Source organism: Squalius cephalus, assembly GCF_949319135.1.
Source record: "Squalius cephalus genome assembly, chromosome: 12".
Classification (NCBI taxonomy): domain Eukaryota; kingdom Metazoa; phylum Chordata; class Actinopteri; order Cypriniformes; family Leuciscidae; genus Squalius; species Squalius cephalus.
Genome location: NC_137133.1, coordinates 2,823,643 through 2,851,642, shown reverse-complemented (window position 1 = coordinate 2,851,642; position 28,000 = coordinate 2,823,643). Strand labels below are relative to the sequence as shown.

At 37.8% G+C, this 28,000-nt stretch overlaps 2 protein-coding genes across 6 annotated transcripts in view; one reads left to right on the top strand and one right to left on the bottom strand.

The window, feature by feature from the left end:
- The window catches only part of LOC307168033 (snake venom 5'-nucleotidase-like), a 475,297-nt gene that overhangs the window by 243,332 nt on the left and 203,965 nt on the right, over positions 1–28,000 (top strand). The gene's annotated exons all lie outside the window — the stretch shown is intronic.
- On the bottom strand, positions 2–23,060 carry gabrr1 (gamma-aminobutyric acid type A receptor subunit rho1). Of its 4 annotated transcripts, none has more exons than XM_079887594.1 (10): positions 22,758–23,060; positions 21,308–21,358; positions 20,636–20,742; positions 19,227–19,294; positions 18,757–18,980; positions 13,680–13,762; positions 13,413–13,553; positions 7,634–7,786; positions 7,318–7,508; positions 2–928 (listed from the first exon to the last, which is right to left on the bottom strand). In XM_079887594.1, the coding sequence occupies exons 1-10, from the start codon at positions 22,832–22,834 to the stop codon at positions 626–628; spliced, it is 1,398 nt and encodes a 465-aa protein (XP_079743720.1). In that variant the 5' UTR covers positions 22,835–23,060; the 3' UTR covers positions 2–625. The 4 variants fall into 4 exon arrangements, with proteins under 4 accessions (XP_079743720.1, XP_079743721.1, XP_079743718.1 ...); XM_079887595.1 differs by lacking the exon at positions 22,758–23,060 and adding an exon at positions 22,359–22,524 and having other exon boundaries at positions 100–928; XM_079887592.1 differs by lacking the exon at positions 22,758–23,060 and adding an exon at positions 21,478–21,646 and having other exon boundaries at positions 100–928.

Here is a 28,000-nt window from a genome sequence, read left to right as displayed (position 1 = left end):
CAATTAAGTCTAGTTTTCACCTTCTTTTTATGTGGTTCTGAGGTGTTACAAATAAATAAAGTATGGATATTTCATGTAGATTATAAATAATACACACTCAGCAATTACATGCAAATAATATGCACAGTCATTTTAATGTAACACACTGTACATTTCAAGGTATTCCGCTATTTTGACACATGATCGGATCATGACACATGATTCCCAGTCGCTGTATCAAGACAAATATGTAAACCATATTTCCTTGTGGAAGGATGAGTGGCGTGTTCATAGTTTACCCATGATCTATGTTGAACAATTTGATACATTTCTGTATTTTCCAGTTCATGGTGAGGTACAATTTCCGAGATTTACTTGAAATTGCTAAACAAACCACTATCTGAATAGGCAATTTGATATTTATTGGAAAAAAAAAAAATTCAATATTTTTTGCTGTTCATCCTAACAATGATATATATAAGAATGTGTAATGACAGGTCATGTCAACTGCCCACATATAGAAACATGTATTCTTTTATTGCTAACTGGCAAAAATGTAGATTACATGTTGCAACATAAAAAAGAGCAAACTTAGATTTTCATTGGTAGTTTGCATTCCCGAGACCCGTATAGTAAGCAGCAGCAGTCACTGCAGGTAGATGGACCAGTATATGATGTTGAAGAGCGAGTACGCTCCGGGGAAGATGACCCGCGAGTATTTGTCTATGGCATGAGTGTCTATTAATAAGCTGCTTTTTGAGGTTACAGCAGGTCTTTGAGTTCCCTGCTCATTATCCAGGACCAGATTCATCAGGAACTGCTCCTGTTTGTCCCCGCTCAGCTCCGACATGCCGTAGTTTCCCGTGGTCATCATGTCCATGTCACTGTAGCTGCTGCTCATCATCATCATCTGACCAGGATGGGTCATCCCACAGGAACACGGCAACTGCTGGATCATACAAGCACATATTACATGTAATATTACAGTACGTACTCGGAATTTAAAGCACATTGATCAGGTGAAATTTTCTTCTTAAGAAAAAAAGTTTAAAGAAAATATGTGGGAAATTCTTAACCCCTTAACTGTCACCCCCCCCCCCCCCCCTTTTTCGCATAGACATGAAAATCACTATCCAAACTTAAATGGTTGTAATTCAAGAATGGTTTGGAATATGGACATATGGTTGGTCTTGTCAGATTATTGTAGAAGTGAAATAAATTATGAAAGTGAAACAGAAAAAAAGTTATATAAGTTTGAGTTTATGAAAATGTACAATGTAAAAATATAATTATTTGTATTTTATATAAAATATATATATTACAAAATATATTTTGCTCTAAAACTGCGAGAAAAATAAAGCCAAAAATCTAAAGTTGTGTTCCAAATTTTAGGTTGATATCTCAAAAAATTAGCTTTCAGTGAGATTTTATTTGGGTGCAGTACCAAACCTTTTCACTAGATGGACAGCCAGCTTCCTTACTGACCATATAAGGGCGCCTCCATTTTCATATATGTTTTGAGTGAGCTGAACTGAACCATGTATTTCCATAATTTCATACAATTTATGAAGCATACACCCTATTCAGAGGTAGTATGGGTGGTTTGGCAGTATTTGATTTGATTTCAACCTCTAATAAACACATAAAAAAGAGCACATATGTGCGTTATAGCTCAATGGCGCATCACAAATAGAGAATCCATAATATTTTTCTTTATATTCAAAACATTTTCAGACCTTTTTTTCTCAGAAAATTAAATTGGTGTTATCTTTTGAACTCTTGGCATGAAAACAAAACTGAGGTTTCTACCAACCTTTCATGATTTTTCATGTTTATTTCTATTTAAAAATAAAGGCCTAAACACGCCTAATGAATATGAAATATTCTTGTTGCAAATTGATAAATTACGGCTTCTAAATATATATGGGCAACACTTAAGGGGTTAAGAGTTTTTCTTATGAAATTCTTAGAATTTATTGTATCCCTATTAAGCCTACTGTATCAAATTTGGCCTTCTGTATGATTCGGAAAATGTCCCCCTTCAGGTTGTTGCTGTTTTTTTATTGTTTTTTTATTTAATTCAACTACAGACAAGTACTATGCAAAAAGCACAAGACAAATATAAGGCATTGTGGGACAGTTCAGATATGTAAAACAAAGAATAACAACAACAGCTAAAATATAAAATGGTGTTGGTGGTCAGGGTCGGGTTGCACCAGCCATCCGTAAGTTCTTTCTTAAAGGGGACCTATTATGCCCCTTTTCACAAGATGTAAAATAAGTCTCTGATGTCCCCAGAGTGTGTATGTTAAATTTTAGCTCAAGATACCCAACAGATCATTTTTTACAGCATGTTTAAATTGTCACTTTTTGGCGCTCAGAAAACGCGCTTTTAGTGTGTGCCCTTTAAATGCAAATGAGCTGCTGCTGCACGGCACAGGGGGCGGAGCTACACGAGCTCGCCACAGTCTCTCAGGACAATTTCATCTCACGGAATGATGATAATATCAGAAACTCTCAGTAACGGCGTTCATTTCGACCCGGAGTCGGACAATAATGCCTACAGAGTCAGAGTGCTGAATGGAGATTGAACAGGTATAGTTTAGTTTAATTACGGTTATAACGTATTTGTCATCTGCTTGTATGTATCCACTATTATAGCCTACAAGTCTGCTGTTTCGGACCAGGTCCGAATGATGATCAAAAATATACTGATGAGCAGTGTTGGGTGTAACGCGTTACAAAGTAACGCGTTACTGTAATAATATTACTTTTTTCAAGTAACGAGTAAAGTAAGGGATTACAATTGCAAAAACAGTAATTAGATTACTGTTACTTCCCCGTAAGCAGGCTGCGTTACTGCGTTATACTGCGAGACTGTCTCGCGACGTGAGCCGTGACTCGTGAGTGACAATGACATGAGCGCCGCGAAGTCAGTGGTAAACACTATGGCAAGCGATCGCGTTCAAAAGTCTTTAAACGAAACGCGTTAATTTTGAGGCGTCAACACGCACCGTTTGTCCGTGTTCAGACGTCATGTTTATTCATGAACGATGTCGTAATGGTAAACTGTATGCACGTGCAAACATCAGACGTTATATTTGTTCATGAGGGATAATGCATTGGTACGTTGTGAGTGATGTCAGTCTTATGTCATGATTTGTCATGCCTTTTAAAGTTATTCGTTTAACGTTCTTTCCCAAGGTAGAAAAGTCAACAGCTCTTAGAATGGGTCTTTTATTTTAGCAAACTGCCAAAAAACCTTTTCAGACTGTGTGCAGCTGAACCAAGAAAAGTTTAAGATTGCATGGAGCTGAAAAGCATGAATGGCAGAAGAAAAAGACTGCAATTAAAAAAACAAAACAAGAGAAAATTATTTTAATGCAAGCAATAAAAAACTGCACACATCAGCTGTGGAATAAAAGAAAAGAAATGCATGATCAACTAGATTAAGGCATACTCCTCTCTGTCCACCACCCCCAAAGGTTTCACAAAGTTATTCTTGCCACTGTAACTTATGGCTTCCTAAAGACAGGTTTATGGGTAAATAAATGAATAATAATAAAAAATATATACCAGGGCTCAACATTTAAGCCTTTTCATTTGTCCTTCGGTCGGTCATTCACTTGTCCGAGTAAAAACATTTGTTAGAACAGGAAAAAAATGTGATTTTTTTTTATGTGTGTTGTAAATATAATTTATTCTGAATCAGTATTCTCATCAGTTCAGTCAGCTTTAACATATATAAATGTATATATTTATGATATTTTAACCTTTATAAAGGGCATTTTTCCCTAATCGTTTGCCTCATCTTTCATTTAAAATTCTTAAATTTGATCAATAAATTACAATAGAATAATAAGATGCTAAAGGGCTGTTACCAATCAAAGCATTTAATAATGTAATGAGATTATTTAAAATATTTTTTGAATATACAAATAAGAAATATTATTTATGCATAGAAATATTTATAAACCGCCAGTAGGAGGCGGCAGGCGACCATCTTAATGAGTGAATCATTGATGCAATGTGCATAAAGTTAAAATACCGAAACTAATAAAACAAATTTTAAAAAAGAATGTTTCATTTGATTCAATTTTAGATGATGGAATATGCAGAAAGAATAGAAGCAGAAAGGTCTATTGCTTTATAGCGTATTCATTTCGTGCATCATGTTTTTGAAAAGTAACTAGTAAAGTAACTAGTAAAGTAACTAATTACTTTTGAAAATAAGTAATCAGTAAAGTAACTGGATTACTTTCTTGGAGAAGTAATCAGTAATCAGTAACTAATTACTTTTTCCAAGTAACTTGACCAACACTGCTGATGAGTTTAATAAAGTTTATTGTACATCACACAAAAGATGAAGCGTCAGTTTTACTCCAGAAAAGCACCGTAAGAGCTGAGTAAACACAGTATAAGAACGAAGTGTGTAAGTAACGTTACATAAACGAATTTCGGTAGAGTTGACGGAGCATTTTCTTTGAAAACAAAATAATTCCACCTCGTCTTCAGCGGCTGCCTCTGATTTCGGGAGTAAATAGAGAGAGCTATGTGGATTAATACATCCAGCCACACAACACCTACTACGCTGGGAGACATTCTCGTCAGACCAGTAAGTTAATGGCGGAACTCGCTGTGAACTCGATCAGGGCGGGGCTATGTTAAAACGGCAGTGTCTGTCAACACTCGTGGGCGGGGCCTGTGCTTAGTGACGTCACTAAAGCCGCATTCTGAAAACAGACACTGCTGATGATTTATGGGGATTAATAAAAAAGGAGTGAGTGGATTTTTATCACTATTGGGTGGTTGTGTACACACACTGCCAACACACATTTATGTCCAAACAGCATGCAAAAGTGAATTTTGCATAATAGGTTCCCTTTAAATTGGAACGTAAAGTCCACGCTAGAGGCTTAGTAACTACTAACTAGTTTGTAACTAACTCTGTACTTTATTCCGTTGCACCATCTGTTCGTAAGGCAGAACGTAGCTAGTAGGTCGTAAGCTCTCCGTAAAGTAATGCGTAGTCGCATAATATGACGTTTAGCCTCGATGATCCAATAGCAGCCTTCAAATACGTGAGCAGATGTTGTGTTGAAATGCCGTGAATTTCAGTTTATCCTTCATTCTTTTGCCTTGCGTTACTAACGGTAAAGATGAGTTTCCATTAAATACGATCCTTGATCATTAATACATAGTGGAACGGCTAAGTGGTATAATCTTTCAGTTTATGATACAAGCGTGAAAATTGGCATGAGCAGTCTCCATGGGTCACTTGACAAGAAAATTGTCCGAGCCACTTGAAATTTCTTAGTGGAGCAGTTAAGTGATATAGTGGTTTATTTTGTGATACAAGCATGAAAATTGGCATGAGCAGTCTCTGATGGTCACTAGACAATAAGCCACCTACAGCTACTTGAAATTTCAAGATGGCAGCCATTTTTCAAGATGGCCGACACGTTAGTGGAGCAGTTAAGTGATATAGTGGTTTATTTGGTGATACAAACATGAAAATTGGCATGAGCAGTCTCTGATGGTCACTAGACAATAAGCCACCCACAGCTACTTGAAATTTCAAGATGGCGGTCATTTCAAGATGGCCACCACCTTAGTGGAGCAATTAGGTTCATGCTTGGTTTTCATTAGGTTTTCATGCTTGTATCACCAACTAAATGATTTCTTAAGCCTAATTGCTCCACTAAGGTGGTGGCCATCTTGAAAAATGGCCGCCATCTTGAAATTTCAAGTAGCTGTAGGTGGCTTATTGTCAAGTGACCCACAGAGACTGCTCATGCCAATTTTCATGCTTGTATCACCAAATAAACCACTATATCACTTAACTGCTCCACTAAGGTGTCGGCCATCTTGAAAAATTGCCGCCATCTTGAAATTTCTAGTGGCTCGGACAATTTTCTTGTCAAGTGACCCATGGAGACTGCTCATGCCAATTTTCACGCTTGTATCATAAACTGAACGATTCTGCCAAACATAAGCACTTAGCCGCTCCACTAACATAAGTCTTTTTATATGTAAATAACATTCAGAAACTGTATTTGAAATGAAATTAATTAGGATCAATAAATAAATATTGATACAAAAAACATAAGAAATTACGTTTATTGATTATGACTGATATTTGACATTCAACATTTTGTAGCTAACAGTGAAGCGCGGGTCGCAGTTATATCCGCGGACACTACGGTTAATCCACCGGTCAGGCGGGCCAAGTCATAAAAGTAACATTCTGGGTGGATGATTTATTTCTAACTGCAGATTTTGGTGATGTTAGACATGATCCGCACATCTCGAGTAGCCAACAAGACAGGTCCCTCTATGTTTGTCCCTAAATATTAATGATTAGCCTTGCTAAAATGCTGTATTAACCGCAGAACAAGTACACCTTAAAGGAGAACTCCGGTCAATTTTAACATTGAGCTCATTTTTTTGTAAATTTGGAGTGCTGTCAATACAGAGAACAACGACAAAAATCGGTGTTGCCTACACCGTATTATCCTCTTTTTAAAATTTGCACCCTGTTGACTTCAATGGGGCAAGTTTTAAACCTGCTTTTAAGTCAAGTCAAGTCAAGTTTATTTATATAGCGCTTTTCACAACATAGGTTGTATCAAAGCAGCTTCACAGTAATAAATTAAAACAATACATCAATGTTTGTTTCTAATGGAACGTCCATGTTTGGTAGCCTCTTAGCCTCTTAACATCCTTGATGTGTCATTACAAGTGCCCAGCCATGTGAGTGATTCCTTCAGAGTGAACACGGGTGAATCTGACTGCAGTATATGTGAAAGATATGGATAAAAAATGATGTTATTTCAGCCAGCGCTCATACCTGTATTTACATCCTGTTTTCGGTCGAAGGCCATAGTAATCGATTGTCGAGTTCACGCGCATGATCATTGGTAACTAAACCTATGCGCGTGAACTCGACAATCGACTACTATGGCCTTCGACCGAAAACAGGATGTAAATACAGGTATGAGCGCTGACTGAAATAACATCATTTTTATTAATATCTTTCACATCTACTGCAGTCAGATTCACCCGTGTTCACTCCGAAGGAATCACTCACATGACCTGTGCACTTGTAATGACACATCAAGGATGTTAAGAGGCTAAAAGCAGGTTTAAAACTTGCCCCATTGAAGTCAACAGGGTGCAAATTTTAAAAAGAGGATAACACGTGTAGGCAACACCGATTTTTGTCGTTGTTCTCTGTACTGACAGCAGTACAAATTTACAAAAAAATGAGCTCAATGTTAAAATTGACCGGAGTTCTCCTTTAATCAATGATAACTAGACTGTCTTAGCTTAGCTTACCCGGCTGCTTTGTATTTTGCGCTCCTGCACCGTGGACAGGTAATTGACAGCGGCGTACTCTATCACAGAGAGGAAGACGAAGACGAAGCTGACCCACAGGTAAATGTCCACGGCTTTGATGTAGGAGACTCTGGGCATGGAGGCGTTCACTCCAGTGATGATGGTGGACATGGTGAGCACCGTCGTAATGCCTACAGAGAGATCAGTCTGATCAAAAGTGCATGCTGCAAATGTGTAATTTGGGGCAGGCAAGTGTGTATGGGTGTGTGTGACTTGACTTGGTTTGCAGTTATGCAATTAATTGAAGACATCTCACCGAGAGGAACCCTGGCAGGAACGGCTCGTCGGTCGATCCAGAAGGACACCCATGACAGCATGACCATCAGAGTGGCGGGAAAGTACGTCTGAAGCAGGAAGAAGAAGATGTGACGACGCAGAGTGAAGTTGATGTACAGACGATTGTACCAACCTGCAGGAGATATGAAGTTAGAATAAAATGAAAAGAAAAAGAAAAGTATTCTGACTCTGAAGACTGAGCAAGGACTGACTTAATCCTTAAAGAGATAGTTCACACAAAAATATAAATTCTGTTTTCATTTACTCTCGTTCGTTATGTGGTTTAAAACCTGTAAGACTTTCGTTCATCTTCAGAACTCAAATGAAGATATTTTAAAATTAACCAGTGAGGTTCATTCTCGTGTTGCGCAGCACGTTTGAGCTTCAGCAAGAACCAATGAGGTTCATTCTAAACCTCTGTTAATCTCAATAAGGACTTTTGTACACATATGACAGAAGTAAATCTGGTTTGTAATAACCCACATGGAAATAACCTATAAAAACATATATGTTTTAATATAGGTTTTGATATAGGTTTTTAATATGTGCCATATATAAAATTGGCCGTTTTCCTATATTATATGTACATATATGCACGTATATATGCACCTGTATGTTCACCTATATATGCACCTATATGTTAACCTATATATTAGTAAAATTATTAAAAGCCATAGCTAGGCAACATAAATAAAACCCCAAAATGTAGAAATTTACATTATTTATTTACTTAAGAACAATCAAATAGTACAAGAACAAAAATAAGACAAAAAACTGAACAGAAAAAAATAAAATAATAATCTTTTTGATCTTCTCAGCTCCGTGAGCTTCGAATTGATAGATGTGCCTATCTGAGCTAGGCATCATGTATGACAGTTGCCAAAGTGAGATATGAGCTACAAAATGACCAGATCCTGCCATGAGCTATATAGGAGACATATCTTGTATGTACATATAGGGCTTATATGTGGATATAAAGAAGCAATACAGGAGACCTATATGGCCTGTATATGCACATATATGCACCTCAATTTTGCCTATATGTGGCATATATACGCATATATGCAACATATATATTATCATATATGTGCATATATGCTGTATATAGGTTTCATATATGCGCATATATCCTCATATAGGTTCTTTCCATGTGGGAAGTGAAGCTGGTAATGCTGTTTGTGGAGTTGTTTAATGATGTTGGAGTCTGACATCAAATGTTTAGACGTCAACCCAATTTTAATTTTCAACCAAAATTTGAGCGATGTTGGAGTCCACGTCCAATAACATTTCTAGCTGGGGTGACCTCACATTGTGGCCATACGTGTTGACTGGGTAATAAGTATTTATGGATAACATATTTACAGTATTCTGTTTACATGAGCTCCAACTTAACCACAGCCATAATCACATTATAAGTGTGTCCAACCTGCAGGAGAAGATTGAAGGGGACAAGTGTGCACTTTTAGTCAAAGCACGAACAATCATGGTGTACAGCAGGGCTTTTCAATCCTATTCCCACAGAGTTCAGATCTAACCCCAATCAAACACACCCTCCCGTAATAATGGAGGAACTCTGAAGACCTTGATTAGCTGGATCGGATGTGTTTAACTAGGGCTGGAACTAAACTCCCCGAGATGAACACAATTGAAAAGCCCTGCTGTTCAAGCAGAATGCCAGCAAAATGAATAAAGAAGCTACTGCCCTAAAAATGATCCTGCACAATTAAACTAAATTGAAATGAAAAAGAAAAGTGTTGATTGCGGTGTTGCATTTAGATCTGCTAACATTGCATCAGATTTCTTTTTACACTCGCAGCGTGGAAAAGTTTATGTCTGACCCTCGATTGTTTTCAGCATTTTTCTCAAACAAATGGAATGATTTGTGTGAATTCAATTTGATGTAATTGCACTAAGAACTATACTTCAAATCAGGATGTAACAAGTAACGGCTGATTCCGTATCATGAAGTATAACAAGTAAAACTGTTCTTTGAAAAAGAAAAATGAACCAAATGACTGGAGAAGTCCAGCATAGGTCACCAGAGAGATGTCTGTCATTTCACCGGAAGATTAAGTTAATGACATTCTGATTACAAAATATGAAGTTAACATTTTTTTTTAAATATGCATGGAAGGACTTATTTCATGCTGACCTTTTGTTTATGTTTGATTTGATTAGATGTTTTACCACTATTAGAGTGAAGCCAATATGGCGTTCTGACAAAGTGTCCCCTTTTGATTCTCACTTTTAAGCTTTAAACAGAAAAGTCTCTTTTGAAAGCGATTATAAGTGATATCATAAGTGTAAGTTAAGGGTGTTCAAATTTGCTCCTTGAGGACAAGTGTCCTGTAGAGATAAGTTCAGGGTTACTGTCTAGTAACCTCTTTACTTACAGTACTATCACACTGTCATCTGATCTGATAAATTAATTGAAGTTTTGCACTGCAAATGTTCTTACTTTGGGAATGTAATAATTATACAGATCAGCATAATCCACATCATGGACTTTCGATTTATTTGAAGGTTTGATAAAAGAATATACTGTTTAGATCCTTTTCCTATTTAGCACCAAAACTTTGGAACAGTCTTCCTACCATTGTCCGTGAAGCAGACACACTCTGTCAGTTCAAAGCTAGACTAAAGACACATCTCTTTGACCTAGCATTCACATAATACATTATAGACTTCTATAATTTAATGTTAGGCTGCATAGATTAGGACACTTAACGGATTGCCATAAATCCTGATGTACTCGTTACATCATGAGAAGAATGGCATCTACACTAATTTTAGTGTCTTTGTTTATCCCGAGGTTTTCCCGCAGCCTGCCGGATCCAGGCCGTATCCAGATCTGATGAAGGACCTTCGCCTGGACACACTCACACACACACACACACACACACTCCAGATCTGATGAAGGATCTTCGCCTGGACACACTCACACACACACAGTCCAGATCTGACGAAGGCCCTCCGCCTGGACCCGATGACAACGCAGTGCTGAAGTGCCAACTAGTCTCTCCCTATGGAGGATCCCTTTACTCTACAGATAAAGCGTTGTCGGGATAATTTCGGTTTCGTGTATCTACCCCGAAGTGATAAAATTCTGTATACAATTTTTTAAGGCCAGACAAGTAGTTTAAGGCTTGGTTTGTAGGGAATTACAAACCTGCGAAAATATATTCAAACGCACATAACTATAGAATTAATTCTTGATGCGCACGTGAACGCCATCAGCGTTTCTCACAGGTTCGCGTTAAAGTCTGTGTAGAGAGAACGGTGTCGTCTTAGCGGCCCCTAATTTAATAACTAATGATCGTTGCGACGGAAGCGAATCAATCAAAACTAACTTTAGCTGGACAATAACTTTATTAAAGAACCGCTATAAAGCCAAAACAATCTCTGTTACCTTAAATTATCCGTTTATCACTCTAAAGCCGCTTTGAAACAATCTACATTGTTAAAAGCGCTATATAAATGAAGATGACTTGACTTGATATTGCACATTCTGTGCGTTTCCTGCATATATTCTCTCTAGATACCTACATTTGACTTTTACTTAACCATCTTTAACTGTTAAAGCCATGCCATTGTGGTTAGTTTTACAGGACATAAAAATAGAGTCTCCAAATAGTTTTAACTGCTTTAATAACCAGGAATTGTTACAGGAATTATGGTATTATGCAACATACATTATGGGACAATGTGGAGGGCAACAGCTGTCAATGTAGGACTGATCAGTAGTGGTTTTAAAGTGGGATTAGTGAAGGATCAGTTCAGACACTCAGTGGTTCCCATCCCTGAGCCTGGAGTAGGGCTGGCACCATTATGAGATGTGGCCGACGATTCATTGTCTAAAGCCCTGTTTGGACGGAAATAGTTTAGCAAGGGTAGATGGAGTAATGTAATTTTACCACAGAACTCGCACGGGATAAGAGATCTCAGTAAAACTAGCAGGAGTGGGAGGGGTAACTCCATATACACACCGCCGTCACTCCTGTCGTCATGTGTGTATTACGCTGCTTCCTGATATCAATAACGCATTCAGGCCAGACTGGGGAGAGAGGTTTTTTGAACAATGAAGCATGAAAGCATATTCTAGTACATCCCAAAAACTAAATCAAGACTTCATAAAAGGACATAATAGGACCAAGCGGCAACCTCCCTGTCTCTCTCTTGAAACCAACACGGAAGTGAATTAAACGGCAATTCATCGACTGGCCACTTGAGGCCGGCTGCGAAAGTGAGTCAAATCTGCATCTCCCCCATGTTGAAATGCCCAACTTTACAGCAGAAAAACACATGTTTACAGTCTGGAGGATAAAGTGGCTTTGGTCTATACAGCTAATTTAGCCCTTCATGACAACTGTGAGGGGGGTGAATTTTTTTATAACTCATCCGTAATTATATTAACTGTACGTTCACACCGCCGCCAGCGAGAGCGGCAAAATTCGCTCTCGCCGCCCTGCCACCGACGCCGTAGAAAGATTCGGGGATGCTCTGACGCTCTGACGTAGATTAGAATGCGTGATTTTTTTTAACTTTATTTAAAGGGCCCGCAAAAACCGTAGCTGCAATTGGTCAAAATCATTATTATTTTGAGCAAATTAACTGCATTCCCGCTGAAAAAACAAGCGTTTTTAGTTCAAAGAAGTTCTAGCGCAAAAATGTTGCCTATAAAAAATGTTGCGCGGCCTTTTATAATCAATCTGACAACACTATGGATGACAAGTCGTACAATAACGGGAAACCCACAACAGAAATGATTAATTTTTCCTCCATTTTGCTTAGGAACTAATGTGGTCGGAACCAAAGTTTACAGTATCCTCTCAGGCGGAGGACTTCTACATTCCGATTGGTTGCCGCTGAACCGCGTCATAGCTTATTACCATAAAGTTGACTTGATTTCAACTCTTCTCGCCGCTCTCGCCGTCCAAGACGCGCCGCGCCGCCCTCGCCGGAGCTCGCCGCCGGCTCTCATTGAAAATGAATGGCTTCCGGCCACTTTGACGCTCTCGCCGCCGGCGGTGTGAACGCACAGTAAGCCTTAAATTTCTGCATAATTAAGGATGTCCACTTTTGAGAGACAGGTGGATTCCCGCTGCTGTGCTCATTAGTCATCATTAGCCGTTTGTCTGTTGTCTGTTAGCCGTCACGTTACCTCAGCTCATTGTCTGACTGTAAAAATAAATCAATTCGGGAGTGACGCGCTGCCAAGATGGCGACGGTCTTCAGAACCTACGGGTGACGTCACGGACACTACGTCCATATTTTTTTTACAGTCTATGAATAGGACCCCTTTAAAACCAAAAAGCGAGAAGATTATCGTTTTAGGCTTCGGAATTAAATCCATCTTTGTTGAATAATTGCGCTGCCGTGACTCAAAATGATGGATAAATCAACAGGGCAATGTCATTTGAACATAACGCACGTAATTGCTAGGCGTAATCCGTTAAGAGCGAGACCGGTGGAAGTACGGGTCTGAAGGTACTATACAGCGCCCCCTTGTGTCTTCTAATGGTGGCCAATAATTGAAAAGACCCTGAAAAGACCAATTAATCAACGGTTATTTAAAAAACGTGCCAGACCTGTCCTGGAGCACCACCAACTCTGCACATTTTGTATGTTTCCCTAATCAAACACAGCTGATTCAACTCTTGTGCTCAATAGTAGAGACTTCAAGATAGGAAACATCTAAACTGTTGGTGGAGCTCCAGGAGCCAGTGCTTTAAGTGTCCCGGAGATCCGATCACCAGTACCTGTGCTGCTGTAGAAAGCTAGTTTTGTGGTGGTGTGAAACTCCTGAATGAGGAACTGAGACAGCGAGATCTTCTCATCCGTCTGCAGAGATTTGTTTCCTCTCTTCCAGTACAGCATGAGGTCGTCATCGGTATAGGCATCTGCAAAGAAAATAACACAAATATGAACTCACAAACACTAGATAAACACTGAATCTTCTGCTTTACTCTTGTCACATTACTCTGTGAAATGTTTAATTCAGTCCTGAAAATATTGTTTAGACTCACAGCTCTCGATCTCCAGTGAGCATGTCTGGGTGTCCAGCGGGAAGTGACTGAGATCCATATTGCACATCGCTGTGACTGTGACCCTGTTGAGAGTGTATTAAAACTTGTGTCACAGATATATAGAACAAATACATTGGATAGAAACCGTCTTATAACCGAAGGGAGTGCAGCCTTCCCCCCCGACTTAACATTTCACATATTCATCCAAAAAAATGTCCATGGAATTATTTAATTCTTACAATTTGCAATAGAAATACATGCGCACATAAAATAAAATGTTATTTCATTTATTTCAGTCATAATCCTGATATGTCTTATTGAGGGAGGAGCCCTGTTAACAAATGGGCTTTGAAATCATCTAGGATCCCCACATTGCCATCATGCAATGTGATATTATTTTTAGTTTCACAGCCAGTAATGAACTGTTTATTACACCAGAAAAAACATGCCTCTATTAACTCCAAAAAAAGTTCCTATATATAAAATTCACTGCAGTTTCCAGCTGAAATGAACATTTTTCCAATGAGCTTGGGTTGCAAACGTGATCTCTGACTTCAGAAACTTGGGTTAAAATGGGTTAAAAACTGAGATTAACTTTAGTCCATAACTGTAATTTCAGGACTGAGAAGAGAAGATACTCTCTCCAGACATAATCAATGCACGGTATACCTTTTTAGGAGTTCTCTTGTATCAAAATAAAACTAAATGAATGAAACAGTATGTTGTTTAAGCAGAGACCATAAATGACAATCACAACAGACTGGGCCGTCTGGCCAATCAGAGCAGAGTTGCTCGCGGAAAGGAGGGATTTAGAGAGATTGATTCATCTGACGAGTCGTTTGAGAATCATTGAACAATGTGGTGATGTGCAGTGTATATTATGAGAAAATTAAAGTGTTTTTTTACCGTTGATGCATGTACACCTGCATAATAGGGGCAATTTAGGGTACAGTATAAATATAAAGAGAGAAATTACAATACATTTAAAAAGAATTCAGACCCCTTCATTTTACACTGTCAGGATTATGTTTGGTTTCCTTGTCTTTTTAGCCTAGTTCAGACTGTAAATCCAAATCCGATTTTTGTGCATATCTGATTGAAATCTGATCAAGTGTAAAGGCAAAAAATATTAAATGCGATTTTTATAAATCCGCCTTGAGCTACATTCATATGTGGTTTGAAATAGCCTACTATTAAAATTTCTGGAAATTCCGCGTGGTTTATGTGACTTTCTCACGCCACGTAAAGCGTAAATGTGAGTTGTCGTTATAGGAAACGTGCTGAAAGTCTCTGCAGAAACAAGGCTGTGTTGTTGCAAAGTGGCGGACGAGCAGAAAATGCCAATATAACAGAGACATGTTTTGAGACCGACGGAGACGACAGCACAGAATAAAGCCGCTGACGCCAGCCTCATCCGGTTCTGCTGCTGACTCAGAAGATTCAGGAGACCAGAGCGGCGGATACACACTATCATGCTGTAAATAAGACAACATCTGTATTGCAAACCAATCCATGTTTCTGTTGTTGTTGTTTTTGGCATATAACTACCAACACAACGTCATTGAACAGTTGCGATACACAGTCAATCATTTAAATCAGATTCCAATCGGATACACAAATAATCGGATTTGGACTGACGGTGTGAACGTAGCTTTAATTCATTCGTCTGTTTTTGTGTTTCCTTTCAGTTTAGCCTTGTTATTTTTCTTTGGTTTCTGATTATTTGCACCTGTCTCATTTTGTTTCCAGATAGATAGATAGATAGATAGATAGATAGATAGATACCTTGTTTTGTTCAGTTCTTTGCACTGTCTGAAATAGGGGTACATTAGGAGTCCATTTCTGTCCGCCAAGGTACAATCTACACTAGCGTACCCCATAGGGCTTATTATTGGACCTCAAGGTACATATATGTACCTTTTTGAGGGTCAAAAAAAGGTTAAGGTCCAATATTGTACCCTTGAGGGTACAGCCCTAGTGACAAGCCATTGTACCCCTAAAGGTACAATTATGTACTTTATTTTCTGAGAGTGTGTGTGTAAACTTTAGTAAGTAATCTATTTATATAGCACCTAGCACAGATAGAAATCACAAAGTGCTTTACAAATTAAATAAAACAACAATAAAACACAGATAAAACTATCAGAGATAAAAGCAAAACATAAAACATAAAAGCCCAAACAACTAAAACTGCCTAAAAGGACAGGACAGGACATCCCGAGTCTTAAAGGGATAGTTCACTTTGAAATTAAATTTTGGTATGTTTTAGCTTACCTGAAGGGCATCCAAGATGTAGGTGTCTTTTTTTCCACAGTAGTTTCAATTTTGATATTTTTAGGTCAAACCGTTCTTGTCTGACAGTCATATAATGCAGGTCTATGGTCACTGTCTCAAAGAGCATGCACAGAGTCCAAATTAAACAATTCCCCATCGTCCAAATTAAAACAATTCCCCATCGTAAGTACACATTGATAGCCTAAGACACGAAGCGAGCGGTTTGTGTGAGAAAACGAACAGTATTTATATAGTTTTTACCTCTTATAACACAACCACGTACAAGTGATCTGAGGGCGCGTGCGCTTCCTGCTGTGTGACGTGTGCGCAGACTGGTGCATAGATATATATATACACTAGATGTCGCATTAAAGACATTCGTTCCAATGAACTGCCGTAGCCAAGGTGACATCTAGTGTATATATATATATATATATATATATATATATGTATATGTATATGTATATGTATATGTATATATCTATGCACCAGTCTGCGCACACGACACACACCAGGAAGCACCCGCACCCTCAGATCACTTGGACGTGGCTGTGTTATAAGAGGTAAAAACGATATAAATACTGTTCGTTTTCTCACACAAACCGCTCGTTTCGTGTCTTAGGCCATCAATGTGTACTTACGATGGGGAATTGTTTAATTTGGACGATGGGGAATTGTTTAATTTGGACTCTGTGCATGCTCTTTGAGACAGTGACCACAGACCTGCATTAAATGACTGACAGACAAGAACGGTTTGACCTAAAAATATCAAAATTGAAACTACTGTGGAAAAAAGACACCTACATCTTGGATGCCCTTGAGGTAAGCTAAAACATACCAAAATTTAATTTCAAAGTGAACTATCCCTTTAAAGCGGGTTTTGGGGACCATCAGGAGGTTTTGACCTGAGGACCGGAGCGTGCGGGAGGAGAAGGGGGTCAACAGGTCTGTGATGTTCTGGGGGGGCCTGTACATATAGTGCTCTAAAAGTCAATTAAAACCAAGTAAAATCAATTCTACATTTGACTGGAAGCCAATGGAGTGTGGATAAAACCGGTGGAATGTGTGTCCTTCTGTTGGCTCCTGTTAAAAGCCTGGCTGCAGCGTTTTGTACCATTTAGAGACAACTCAGAGAAGATTTGTTGAAACAAAGAGAATTACCATAATCTAAATGAGAATGTCATGTCAGAGACATGTCGGCTTTGGACAACAATGTTCTCAGTTTAGAAATATTTCTCAAATAATAAAAACAGTTTCTGACCAACTGTCTAGAATGACTAGCCTGGGAAAACCCAGACAAACTTCCGGCAAATTTAGATTTGCTCTGCAAGTAGTCTGGCAAAGAGCTCATTCAAGCCCATTTCTAATCCATACAAATCGAGGCACCAATCAGAAACGTTGAGGCGGGCTCTACACAATGACGATCGTTCTGATTGGTTTTAGGTCTATCCAATTGCGCGGCTTTTGAGCGACGTCCGTTAAGCGCACCAACGTTTAAATGCATTATTATATTCAAATTGCAAACACATGAGGACAGTCTCCATGAAAGACCCACTGGCAGATGAACGTGCTACTACATTTCTCTCCGAAACGGTAGGAAATTAAATTAGATTTAATAGAGGATTTTAACTGTGACACGATGATTGACAGGGCAGTTTACGTGACAGGACGCATGCGACAGATCCGTCCGATCAAGATGACGAAGTAGTATGTCCCAAAGCTTGCCTACTTTTTTGCTACACATTCAAAAGTAAATACCTTTTCTTCACAAAAAGAGTACATACTTTTATGGCGTAGTGTAACTTAGGCGAATTGGGACGCAGGATATGGCTTTACACGATGCCGATCGCTCTGATTGGTTTTAGGTCTATCCAACTGCGCCCAGAGGCATTTGAGCGACGTCCGTTGGTGACGCCCCTTTGGAAATGAGTTATTAATGAAGCTTTGCCAGACCATAACTCTGTTACTACTGAGAATGGTCTGGTTTTAACCAGGCTATTGAATGACCATCCAGAGACATCGACTGGTCGAACAAGACACCAAGGTTTCTTAGGCTCAAGGTTTCTTTGTCTGTCATCGCCTGTGTTGGAAATGTGGTTAGTGTACTGCAACATAAAAAAATAAAAATAAAAAAAAGAAAGGGTTTGAATACGTTCTGAATGCACTGTAAATCGCACAACCCCTAGGGATCAGCCATCTGGCCTGGGATAAATGTACAGACACCGGATCAAACGGCTGAGAGGGAGGAGCTAGTCTTGACACAACAGATTGACTTATAGATTGTAAATTGAGATGTACATAGAAGAAAAAAGTCATTTTGTCCAGCAGACTGGGTGTGGGACGGATGTGAGATTAAAGCTCATCAATGAGCCAGCTTTGAGTCTGAATAGACATGTGGGTTGCATTAATCCGCCAGATTCCCACATGTTAATCCACACGTTCACTCATCTAAAGCAAGAACCAGAATCAGCGCCTCCTGGAGAAGACAGATCTTGCAAACATGGAAAAGTGAATGTGTTGGTTTATATCTTTGATGGAAAACCAGAGATCTTGTTGTTTGAGCAAATCAGAGTCTCTCCCCCTGATTAGGTTTAGACTCAGCTATGTCATACAGCAAAGCTGGACGTAACATAACTCTTCTGATGGCTGGCAATCTGTTTCTTGAGCTTTGATCGGGATTAAATTGAGCGCATCCACAGTTCTGAGAGGGCAAATGTTAAATACGAAAAAGCAAAGCCTGAATCAAATGTCAGAGCTTTGTTGTAACACAAGATCATCAGTGTGTGTGCGTGTGATTGGTTACCTCAAGCTGTAGAGCACTTTGCCATCGGGATACACTCGGAGCATGACGTTCTCCGTGGTGGTGTCGTGGATGAAGGATCGTTTGGAATGGACAAAGAATGTGTCGGGTACCCAGATTTTCTTCACCAGCCGGCCATCGAAGGTCATGCTCTGGTTGGTGTTGCTGGGAAAGGACAGTCGCTCGTCCTTCCAGTAGTGTCTCAGGTACAGGGTTATGGTGAAGTCCTGCAACACACAGTCCAATCATATATTCATCTTAACAACTGATTAAAAACAGTAGCTTTATCTCTATCCTAAGAGCCCTCTATACGGAAAAAGACAATGCATCTAGGGTGCTTGGAAATGTTGAATTAGAGCTCTTGCTATTATCCAAATCCAGTGTCAGTTCAGATCATGATAGCACTCAATCATTCATGATGCAAGAGCTGTAAAGCTGTAAGCCATCTTTATAAAGACGTGTCAATCTCCTACCATATCAACTTCAGAGATGGTGTCCAGACTCTCAAGCTGAACATCAACACCTACAGGGATCGCGGCACCTGAAATCAAGCACGATTTGTCCTTTTTAAATCATGATCTATTGCAAAAAATTGCACACATCAATGAGCTTTAAAATGTTTTACAATGCACACAAGATCAAGATAACAGTTAAATGTGTAATAATGACTAAATTTAACACAACACACCTGAGGTTAGGATATCTTCTTTGTGTAAATAAAAGACTGTTTGCACCTTGATCTACACTTTAACTCTCTATTGGGCCATTTAGTGACTTTTAGAAAATGTCCACACTCTAATTGCTTTATGAAATGCTCATGCTAATTCATAAAATATAAAGATTAATGATCTTAATTGATCAGAATAGATTTTAAAAAGTGCCCCATTTTTCCAGTTTATCTTGACACACATTAGATAAAATCAACCCTCACAGAAAATTAAATACAATTTTGTGACAACACATAAAACTTTTGCAATAGACCATCCAATCATCATCTACAAACCACAGTTGAAGACTTTGTGATTGTAAGGTGATTCTTGATCTGTCCGTCTACAGCTTTATAGCTCAATTAACACTAGGGTTTAGTTGAAATGTCAAATTAATTAACATAGAAAGCTATTTAAATGCAGATATCTATTGACTCACCATACCATCAGACATTTCTTGCAAATCTCTGTGTTCATCTTTAGCACTCAAAGAACAAAAAAAAACTTGCATGAAACTTGTGAAAGGCAAAAGAATATTTGTGAAAAACCCTAAATGTCCTTTTTTTCACCTCAGGACACCATTTGCATAAACCTTAATCTGGTTTTGATCTGAGCGGATAGTATTTACAGTTTGGGTGAACTTTAGTGAAGATACGGGCCGAAAAGTGAATGCTCGTGGCACAGGGCCACAGTAAATCAGTGTTATAATCTGCCATGAGCTTATGTTAAGCTGATTGCATGTGATGTCAGTCCAAATCCTCATAAGTCTGAGTCTTGTGGTGTTTATTAAGATCTTGGTATTTCATATCTGACATTAATGCAGTAATGAGAACCAGGTTGCTTATTAGTCCATATATGCACCACAAATAAAGCCAATAAAATCATACTTAGAGCAAGCAGAAATCATCTAAGAAAAAAAGTAATCATCCATTTATTTTGTAATAAAATGTAATTAAAAAATCAAATGTAACACTTAATAAAATTAGATTCTGTAGAATAACCAACAATATATTTTAGTTAAACTATAATAAATGTATATTGTTTTAGACAACTGCCCATAATTTCTACCTGAGCCTGGAAACTCTTCTCAACATATCTGTCAGTGCTTTCTTTCATCTTCATCTTTTCATCATTTCATAATGTTTTTGGGGCTCAACGTTTTCTTCTCGTCTCACCTCCGAAGCCAGGCCTCATGGTGAAGTCATGGTCGTCTAACTCCAGGAGCTGCTCTGATTTTGTGAAGGGAGCTTTTGTGACGTCTGGACTTCTCATCAGTAAGGTGCTGTTCAAGAGAGAAATAAACATGTAAAAGAAGTCACAAAAACATTATGATAAAGGTGTGGATCAAATTCCAAAAGTCAAAAACTTCAATTATCAAAACAAAAGCATTCAGGAGAACATATCCAAGACAGGAGAACAAAAAACACACATTACATGCAACGAGAACCAAACACAACTGAAAACTGAGGGGTAAAAGCAAAAAACTAAATGAGACACAGGTGAAAATCATTGGTTACTATGGAGAAAATAAAAAAGCTTAATAACAGAAAAGAAGTGGGAAAATAGGGATCAACGGAAGCAGGAACTGAGCAGGGAATCAATGAAAGACAAATCCATAACTGAACATAAACCTGACAATTGCATTTATGTTTATTTCTACTCAGCATGTAAAATCATTTTTGTAATATTATTCTCATTAGTTTAATTGTAATGTTACTCTCATTTCGGGATTGCAACAGTACTGGTGCCTTTAACCTGAGAATTCTTGCAAATTATATGGTGTATTTTTTTTTTCTATAGAAGAAAATGAAATATGTATGATAAATTTGACAGTATTGTTGTTGTACCTGCCAGGTTTATGAGCTTCTCTCTCTCTTCGGCTGGTTTCTCGTTTGAATCTGACAAATGCATGAAGTCACATGACCATTAGATATCAGAACATAGCAGCAACTCATTAGACACATTCATGATTATGCTGTGAAATTATTTTTGTAAGCATGATTTTTAATATTACTACCCATAAGTACAGTGGAGATCACTGCTCTTAGTGTTTGTTATATCCCCTTTTGCTGTAATGATGCCAGCACTCGTGATGATCATGTTTTTCAGCACGATTGGAGAATAATCCAAATAGCATCATGCTTTAGTAGAAATCATCTTTGCAAAGCACCTCACATCAACAATGAGACAATTTTGTTTATAACTGATTAAATGCCTAGAAATTGTTCTCTATGCTTTGTTCTAAAAATTTTTTCTACATTTTTCATCAGTCATAAAATTAAGACAAGTACATTTAAATGCACTACCAAATTCAAAGCTTTTTTTCACATTTAATTTATTTATTTTTTCGTTTTGAATTTGAATTGTTTATATATATATATATATATATATATAGGGCTGTGAAAAGATTAATCGCGATTAATCGCATCCAAAATAAAAGTTTGTGTTTACATAATAAATGTGTGTGTACTGTGTATCATTATTTTGTATATATAAATACACACACATGCATGTATTTATTTAAGAAATATTTGCATGTATATACTGTATATATTTAAATATAATTTATATTATATATAAATATAAATATTTGTATATATAAATAACAAATTTTTCTTAAATATATACATGCAAGTGTGTGTATGTATATATACAAAATAATGATACACAGTACACACACATTTATTATGTAAACACTTTTATTTTGGATGCGATTAATCGCGATTTTCACAGCCCAATATATATATATATATATATATATATATATATATATATATATATATATATATATATATATATATATATATATGTTGTATTATATTATATTGTTTCTTTTACTTTTGTATCGTAACTATTGCAGAAATAGCTATAGAAACAAGAAATAATTATTGAATACACCAAGTGAATCATGTCATCCTCATCACTCACTGCAGTGTATCGGCATCCCGTCTCAGCGCGACTAAAGTCTCCGTTTCTTACACTCTTGCCATGAATAACCAACGCTATCTCACGACCAATTCGTACGAGTGAACTGATGAACGCATGAGTGTGTGTGTAGATGAGATGCTCTCACCTGGTTTGGTATGAACTGATGAACGCATAAGTGTGTGTGTGATGAGATGCTCTCACCTGGTTTCGTTTGAACTGTTGAACGCATGAGTGTGTGTGTAGATGAGATGTTCTCACCTGGTTTGGTTTGAACTGATGAACGCATGAGTGAGTGTGTGTGTGATGAGATGCTCTCACCTGGTTTGGTATGAACTGATGAACGCATGAGTGTGTGTGTGATGAGCTCACCTGGTTTGGCTGCAGGTCTGAAGCGCTCCGGTGGAGAGAAAGCACGCGCACAGTAGAAAGCAGACATCCGCGTGCATGATGCGCGCCTCAACATGCAGCCATGCACGCGAATGCCTCTAGAAACAGTTAAAAAGTTCAATCTTTTGCTCAAAATCCCCAGCACTGCCGCCGGAACCTTGAAGACGGTCCTGTGCCATCTAATGCACTCTGCGTGCGGGTAATCTGCATTAGCGTGAAGGTCAGAGATGCGGTTTGCTGCACCAGGAGGGGCTTTCACAGGTTGCAGGGGAAACAGACATTTGCTGGCTGGATATTATGTAATGTTATGTGGGTATTACGTGTTATTTGAATTACACTTACATAATCCAGTGGTATAGTCACTGAACATTGTTCTAGTTTCCTCCAAATGGTATCTCTGGAATAATTTTTTAAAAGGTGTTAAAGGTCAACATTTTTAAAAAAATAATTTAATGTTCGTTCAATCATATTCGTGATAATTTTGGAGTATAGGCTATAAATCGAAAAGAGTTATGACCAGTCAATACATTGGACTTTACAGGATTTTAGTCATTGGAATTGACTAGTAGTAAATGAGTCAATCATATTTTCTCAAACCATAAAAACATGTTTTTCTTAAATGCTTGAAATTAATGCATTTTTGGTTAGTGTATATGTGAATTTCTTTAAAAAAAAAAAAAAAATTAAATATTATTTTATTAATCAATAATTATAAAATATATAAATGTAATTATAAATGAATAAATATATTTTTTTCATTTAGTTGTGAATAGTAAAGGAAAAGCAGCTAACAAATGTCTAGCATGTTCCTCCACCTCCAATACTGAATAATACTCAGTCATAAAAATCATTTTCATTTGGTATTTATTTTTGGTTGGACTATTATTCTAAAATGTTTCCCACATTAATAAAATGTGTGTCCAAACTATTCACTGGTTTAATGTTTGTACAAAAATAAACAAAAAATAAATAAAACAAACAAATAAAAATATACATCATATAATTGTAGCACAATAAAAAAAAAATCTTGATAATATTGTTACAGAAGCAGACTCAAGAGATGGATATAAAGTTAACAGGAGTTTATTGACAACAGAGCGGGCACAGAATGCAGGAAAGTGATATGAGCAAAGATAATATGGAGAGTTACATTATTACTGGGTTTTACATTATACCTTTTTCTTTAGGCTACACAGTACATCTGCGGACCTAATGCTGTTGCAAAAGTCTGAGAGTTTCATAAATATCAAAACAAATTGTAATTATATTCCAAAATGTCTAATACATTATAAAAATGTTTATATTGAATATAACTGTATATTCAATATCTGAAATGTAAATGTCACAACTAAATAAATAGCCTATATGTAAAAACGTATACAGTATACACCTTGTTCTTTAATGGTTGCATATCATAAGCTGTTTTCATGGCTGTTTGTTATAATATATACGTTTAAAGGAGAACTCCGGTCAATTTTAACATTGAGCTCATTTTTTTGTAAATTTGGAGTGCTGTCAGTACAGAGAACAACGACAAAAATCGGTGTTGCCTACACCGTGTTATCCTCTTTTTAAAATTTGCACCCTGTTGACTTCAATGGGGCAAGTTTTAAACCTGCTTTTAGCCTCTTAACATCCTTGATGTGTCATTACAAGTGCACAGCCATGTGAGTGATTCCTTCGGAGTGAACGCGGGTCAATCTGACTGCAGTAGATGTGAAAGATATGAATAAAAATGATATTTATTTAGCCAGCGCTCATACCTGTATTTACATCCTGTTTTCGGTCAAAGTCCATAGTAATCGATTGTCGAGTTCACGCGCATTGGTTTAGTTACCTATGATCATGCGCGTGAACTCGACTATCGATTACTTTGGACTTCGACCGAAAACAGAATGTAAACACAGGTATGTGCGCTGGCTGAATTAACATCACTTTTATTCATATCTTTCACATCTACTGCAGTCAGATTGACCCGCGTTCACTCTGAAGGAATCACTCACATGACCTGTGCACTTGTAATGACACATCAAGGATGTTAAGAGGCTAAAAGCAGGTTTTAAACTTGCCCCATTGAAGTCAACAGGGTGCACATTTTAAAAAGAGGATAACACGGTGTAGGCAACACCGATTTTTTGTCGTTGTTCTCTGTACTGACAGCACTCCAAATTTACAAAAAAATGAGCTCAATGTTAAAATTGACCGGAGTTCTCCTTTAATATAATCATATGCTGAATGAAAATGTACAATGTACTTTTCCTTCAGCATTCACATGCATTGCATGTGTATTTATGTGTCACTTGTACAAACACATTTGTTCTAACTGATTAACTGATAGATTTCTCCATTGATTAGTCTAATTCTACTCCATTACGCCACTTTGATTGTCAGATCCTACAGTCACCAGTGCTTATGACATTCTGAATGATACAGAATTATGTCAATCGTGTCTTTTGAGGATGCAAACTTTTAATTAAAAATGGAAAGCTATTGTAATGCTGGGTGCCAGGAAAGCGAGTGAAGAAGTGTAGGAGTTTAATAATAATCCAAACAGAACAACCAGGAAACGCAGAGAGCACAGAAAGCATGAAACACCATCAACTGACAAACCACAAGGGCTCTATATATACACAAGGGGTAATGAGACGAACAAGACACACTTTATTTCTCCACATATTGCAAATTTAATACATTTTATTGTTCGGATTCCATTATTTAGTAGTCTTTTGTTTTTTGACTATGTGTTGATGCAGTCTTCAACTGCAGTAAGCGAGGTCAATCTATCTAGAACTGACCATCTGACGACACCTGAGGTCATGACATGTCCTTGATGTTGGGTAGGCTATCCCACAATGCCTTGCCTGACCCTTTGGGGCTTCAGGCTACCATGCAGAGTTACTCCCATGGCTATTATGCAATTAAATGAGCTACTGTCTGTCAATAGCGAGATTGGCCAAGATATTTAATTTCATGTAACCATATTTAATCTCATCTTTGAAAAAAGGAGGCACTATCAAGTTTTTTGACCACGTGTATCTAGGTGTGTGTTTCATCTCTGATGTGTCCTTTAATCCATGATTATATCCATATTTCCACTATTGTTCAGACAGAGGTTGTTGTCCTCACACAATGTCCTTGTTTCAACTTCCTCTCTTTATACGTCCTCTGCACCGTCTGTGACATTATATCATCCACAAACTTCAATGACTTGAGTTTTGTAACACAGTTATGGGTGCATGAGGAAAACAGAGGTGGGCCTAACACAGAGCCTTGAGGGTTTCCATTGTTTGGTGACCCGTAATGAGGGGAGATTGAGAACTTTCAATTAAAGAGGAAGGCTTTTCTGGCTGACATGATCCTGGATTTACATTCTTGTTGGTTCTGGAAGAAAATCTCAATCATATTTTAGGAACAAGGGTAAGAGCATTGTTATGGCAAGCCATGGGGTTGGGAAGCTTGAACAATGTTCTTATCAACTGTCCTTTCATGAAAACGTTCGGGATTCATTAGTATTTTAGTAGTGTTTTACATTAGAGCATTAGTGTTACGGATAGAGGAAGGGCTATGGAATATTATTCTAAACATACGTCAAGCTTTTAGGTAGTAGTACATTTTCAAAACTCTTAGTTTCACAACAGATCATCAAAATACACTACAGCATATTTTAACATTAGTACAATACACAAATCAACATTCATATAAATATTGAATTCACAGTAACTGGCTTTCATAATGCTATTACTATCAAAGTTTTAATTTATATCTCTTCTTTTTCATTTTACTACACGTCTATCGTTTAATCCAAATAATCTTTATGTTTAATCGATTAAAGAGATCAAAAGGGCCATCATTCTTGACCATAGAGGCCTTACCATGGTAGAGACTGCTAGGTTAGTTCACCATAACCTACAAAGATCTACAAGTCTGCTTACTATTCACAATACTTTTACGGTACAGTAAATGGCATTAATAGTGCATAAAGTATGAGGGAAACGTCTCAATGTGAGTGGCTAAATATTAAGATGGTGTGGCAGGCTGTACACCATTTCATGGATCATATGAGACTGAACACCTGATAGTTTTTCAAAATGAACTTGAGCAGGTTGAAGAAATCTCCTGTCTTGAGTTATTGTGTGGGGACAATGTCAGTTTCCATCATGCAAAACTGGTTTGGGAATAGTTCCAGGATCATCTTCGGTTCCCTATGTCTATCACCATATTACCTTTCCTCGACCCATTGAGGAACACTTCTGTGCTTGGAGGCGGAAGGTGTGTATGATGGCCATCCCCATGAGCACGTCACACTCCTTCACGCCAGAGATTAGGCTTGCAATGACAACAGAGCAAAGTCAAGCAGGAATTCATCATGCCTGAAGGTTATTCCCACGGCGAGATATTCAACGAGGATATTGATTAATATATGGCCAAATGTTGAAGACAGGCTTAATTATCAATTCATTTGAGATTTACCATGTGTGTGTGTAACTTGGATGGGTTAGTGCACACACACACACACACACACACACACACACATGCAAGCCATTTTGCTGTTCCTTGCTCAAGGACACCTCAGTCATTTCCGGCTGGTATTGAGAATCGAACCCTTCGGGTTACAAGTCCAACTCTCTAACCATTAGGCCATGACCGCCTGTCCCTGTATAGTGTAAGATTGCTAAAAAACAACAACACACAAACAAAACAAATATTGACCATTGATGGAGCAACAAATTTTGTGTGAAAATAAATCATAAAAGTGGGTTGTTTTGTTAAAAAATCTTAAATGTACAAAGTGGCAAGGTGGAACTTTTACCACACACTTATATTCTTCAGTTGATTTAAAAACTGTTGATTTAATTACCTTGGACAAAACCAAACATTATTAGCACAATCTTAATTTCAAATATATTTACCAATTGTATAGATTATCAATTGCTACATAAATCTATAAATACAAAAACACATTAAATATTAGATCAAATTAGCGCAGAATAATCTTCGCACTGCTGCCTGTGATCGCGTTTAGAAACAGCCAAACTTCCACAAGCATATGTGGGTGTGCAGGAAAGTGCAGCGTGAGTTGTTGTACCATCTAGTGGTTTAGAGGAGAGACAGCCGTCTCAGACTAGTGTGGAGATTATAGCCTCATTAAGGCCAGGGTTAGTGATAGGGCGGATTAGGCAATCGTCGACATGAGACAGCCGGCATACTGTATGGCTCTGCAATCT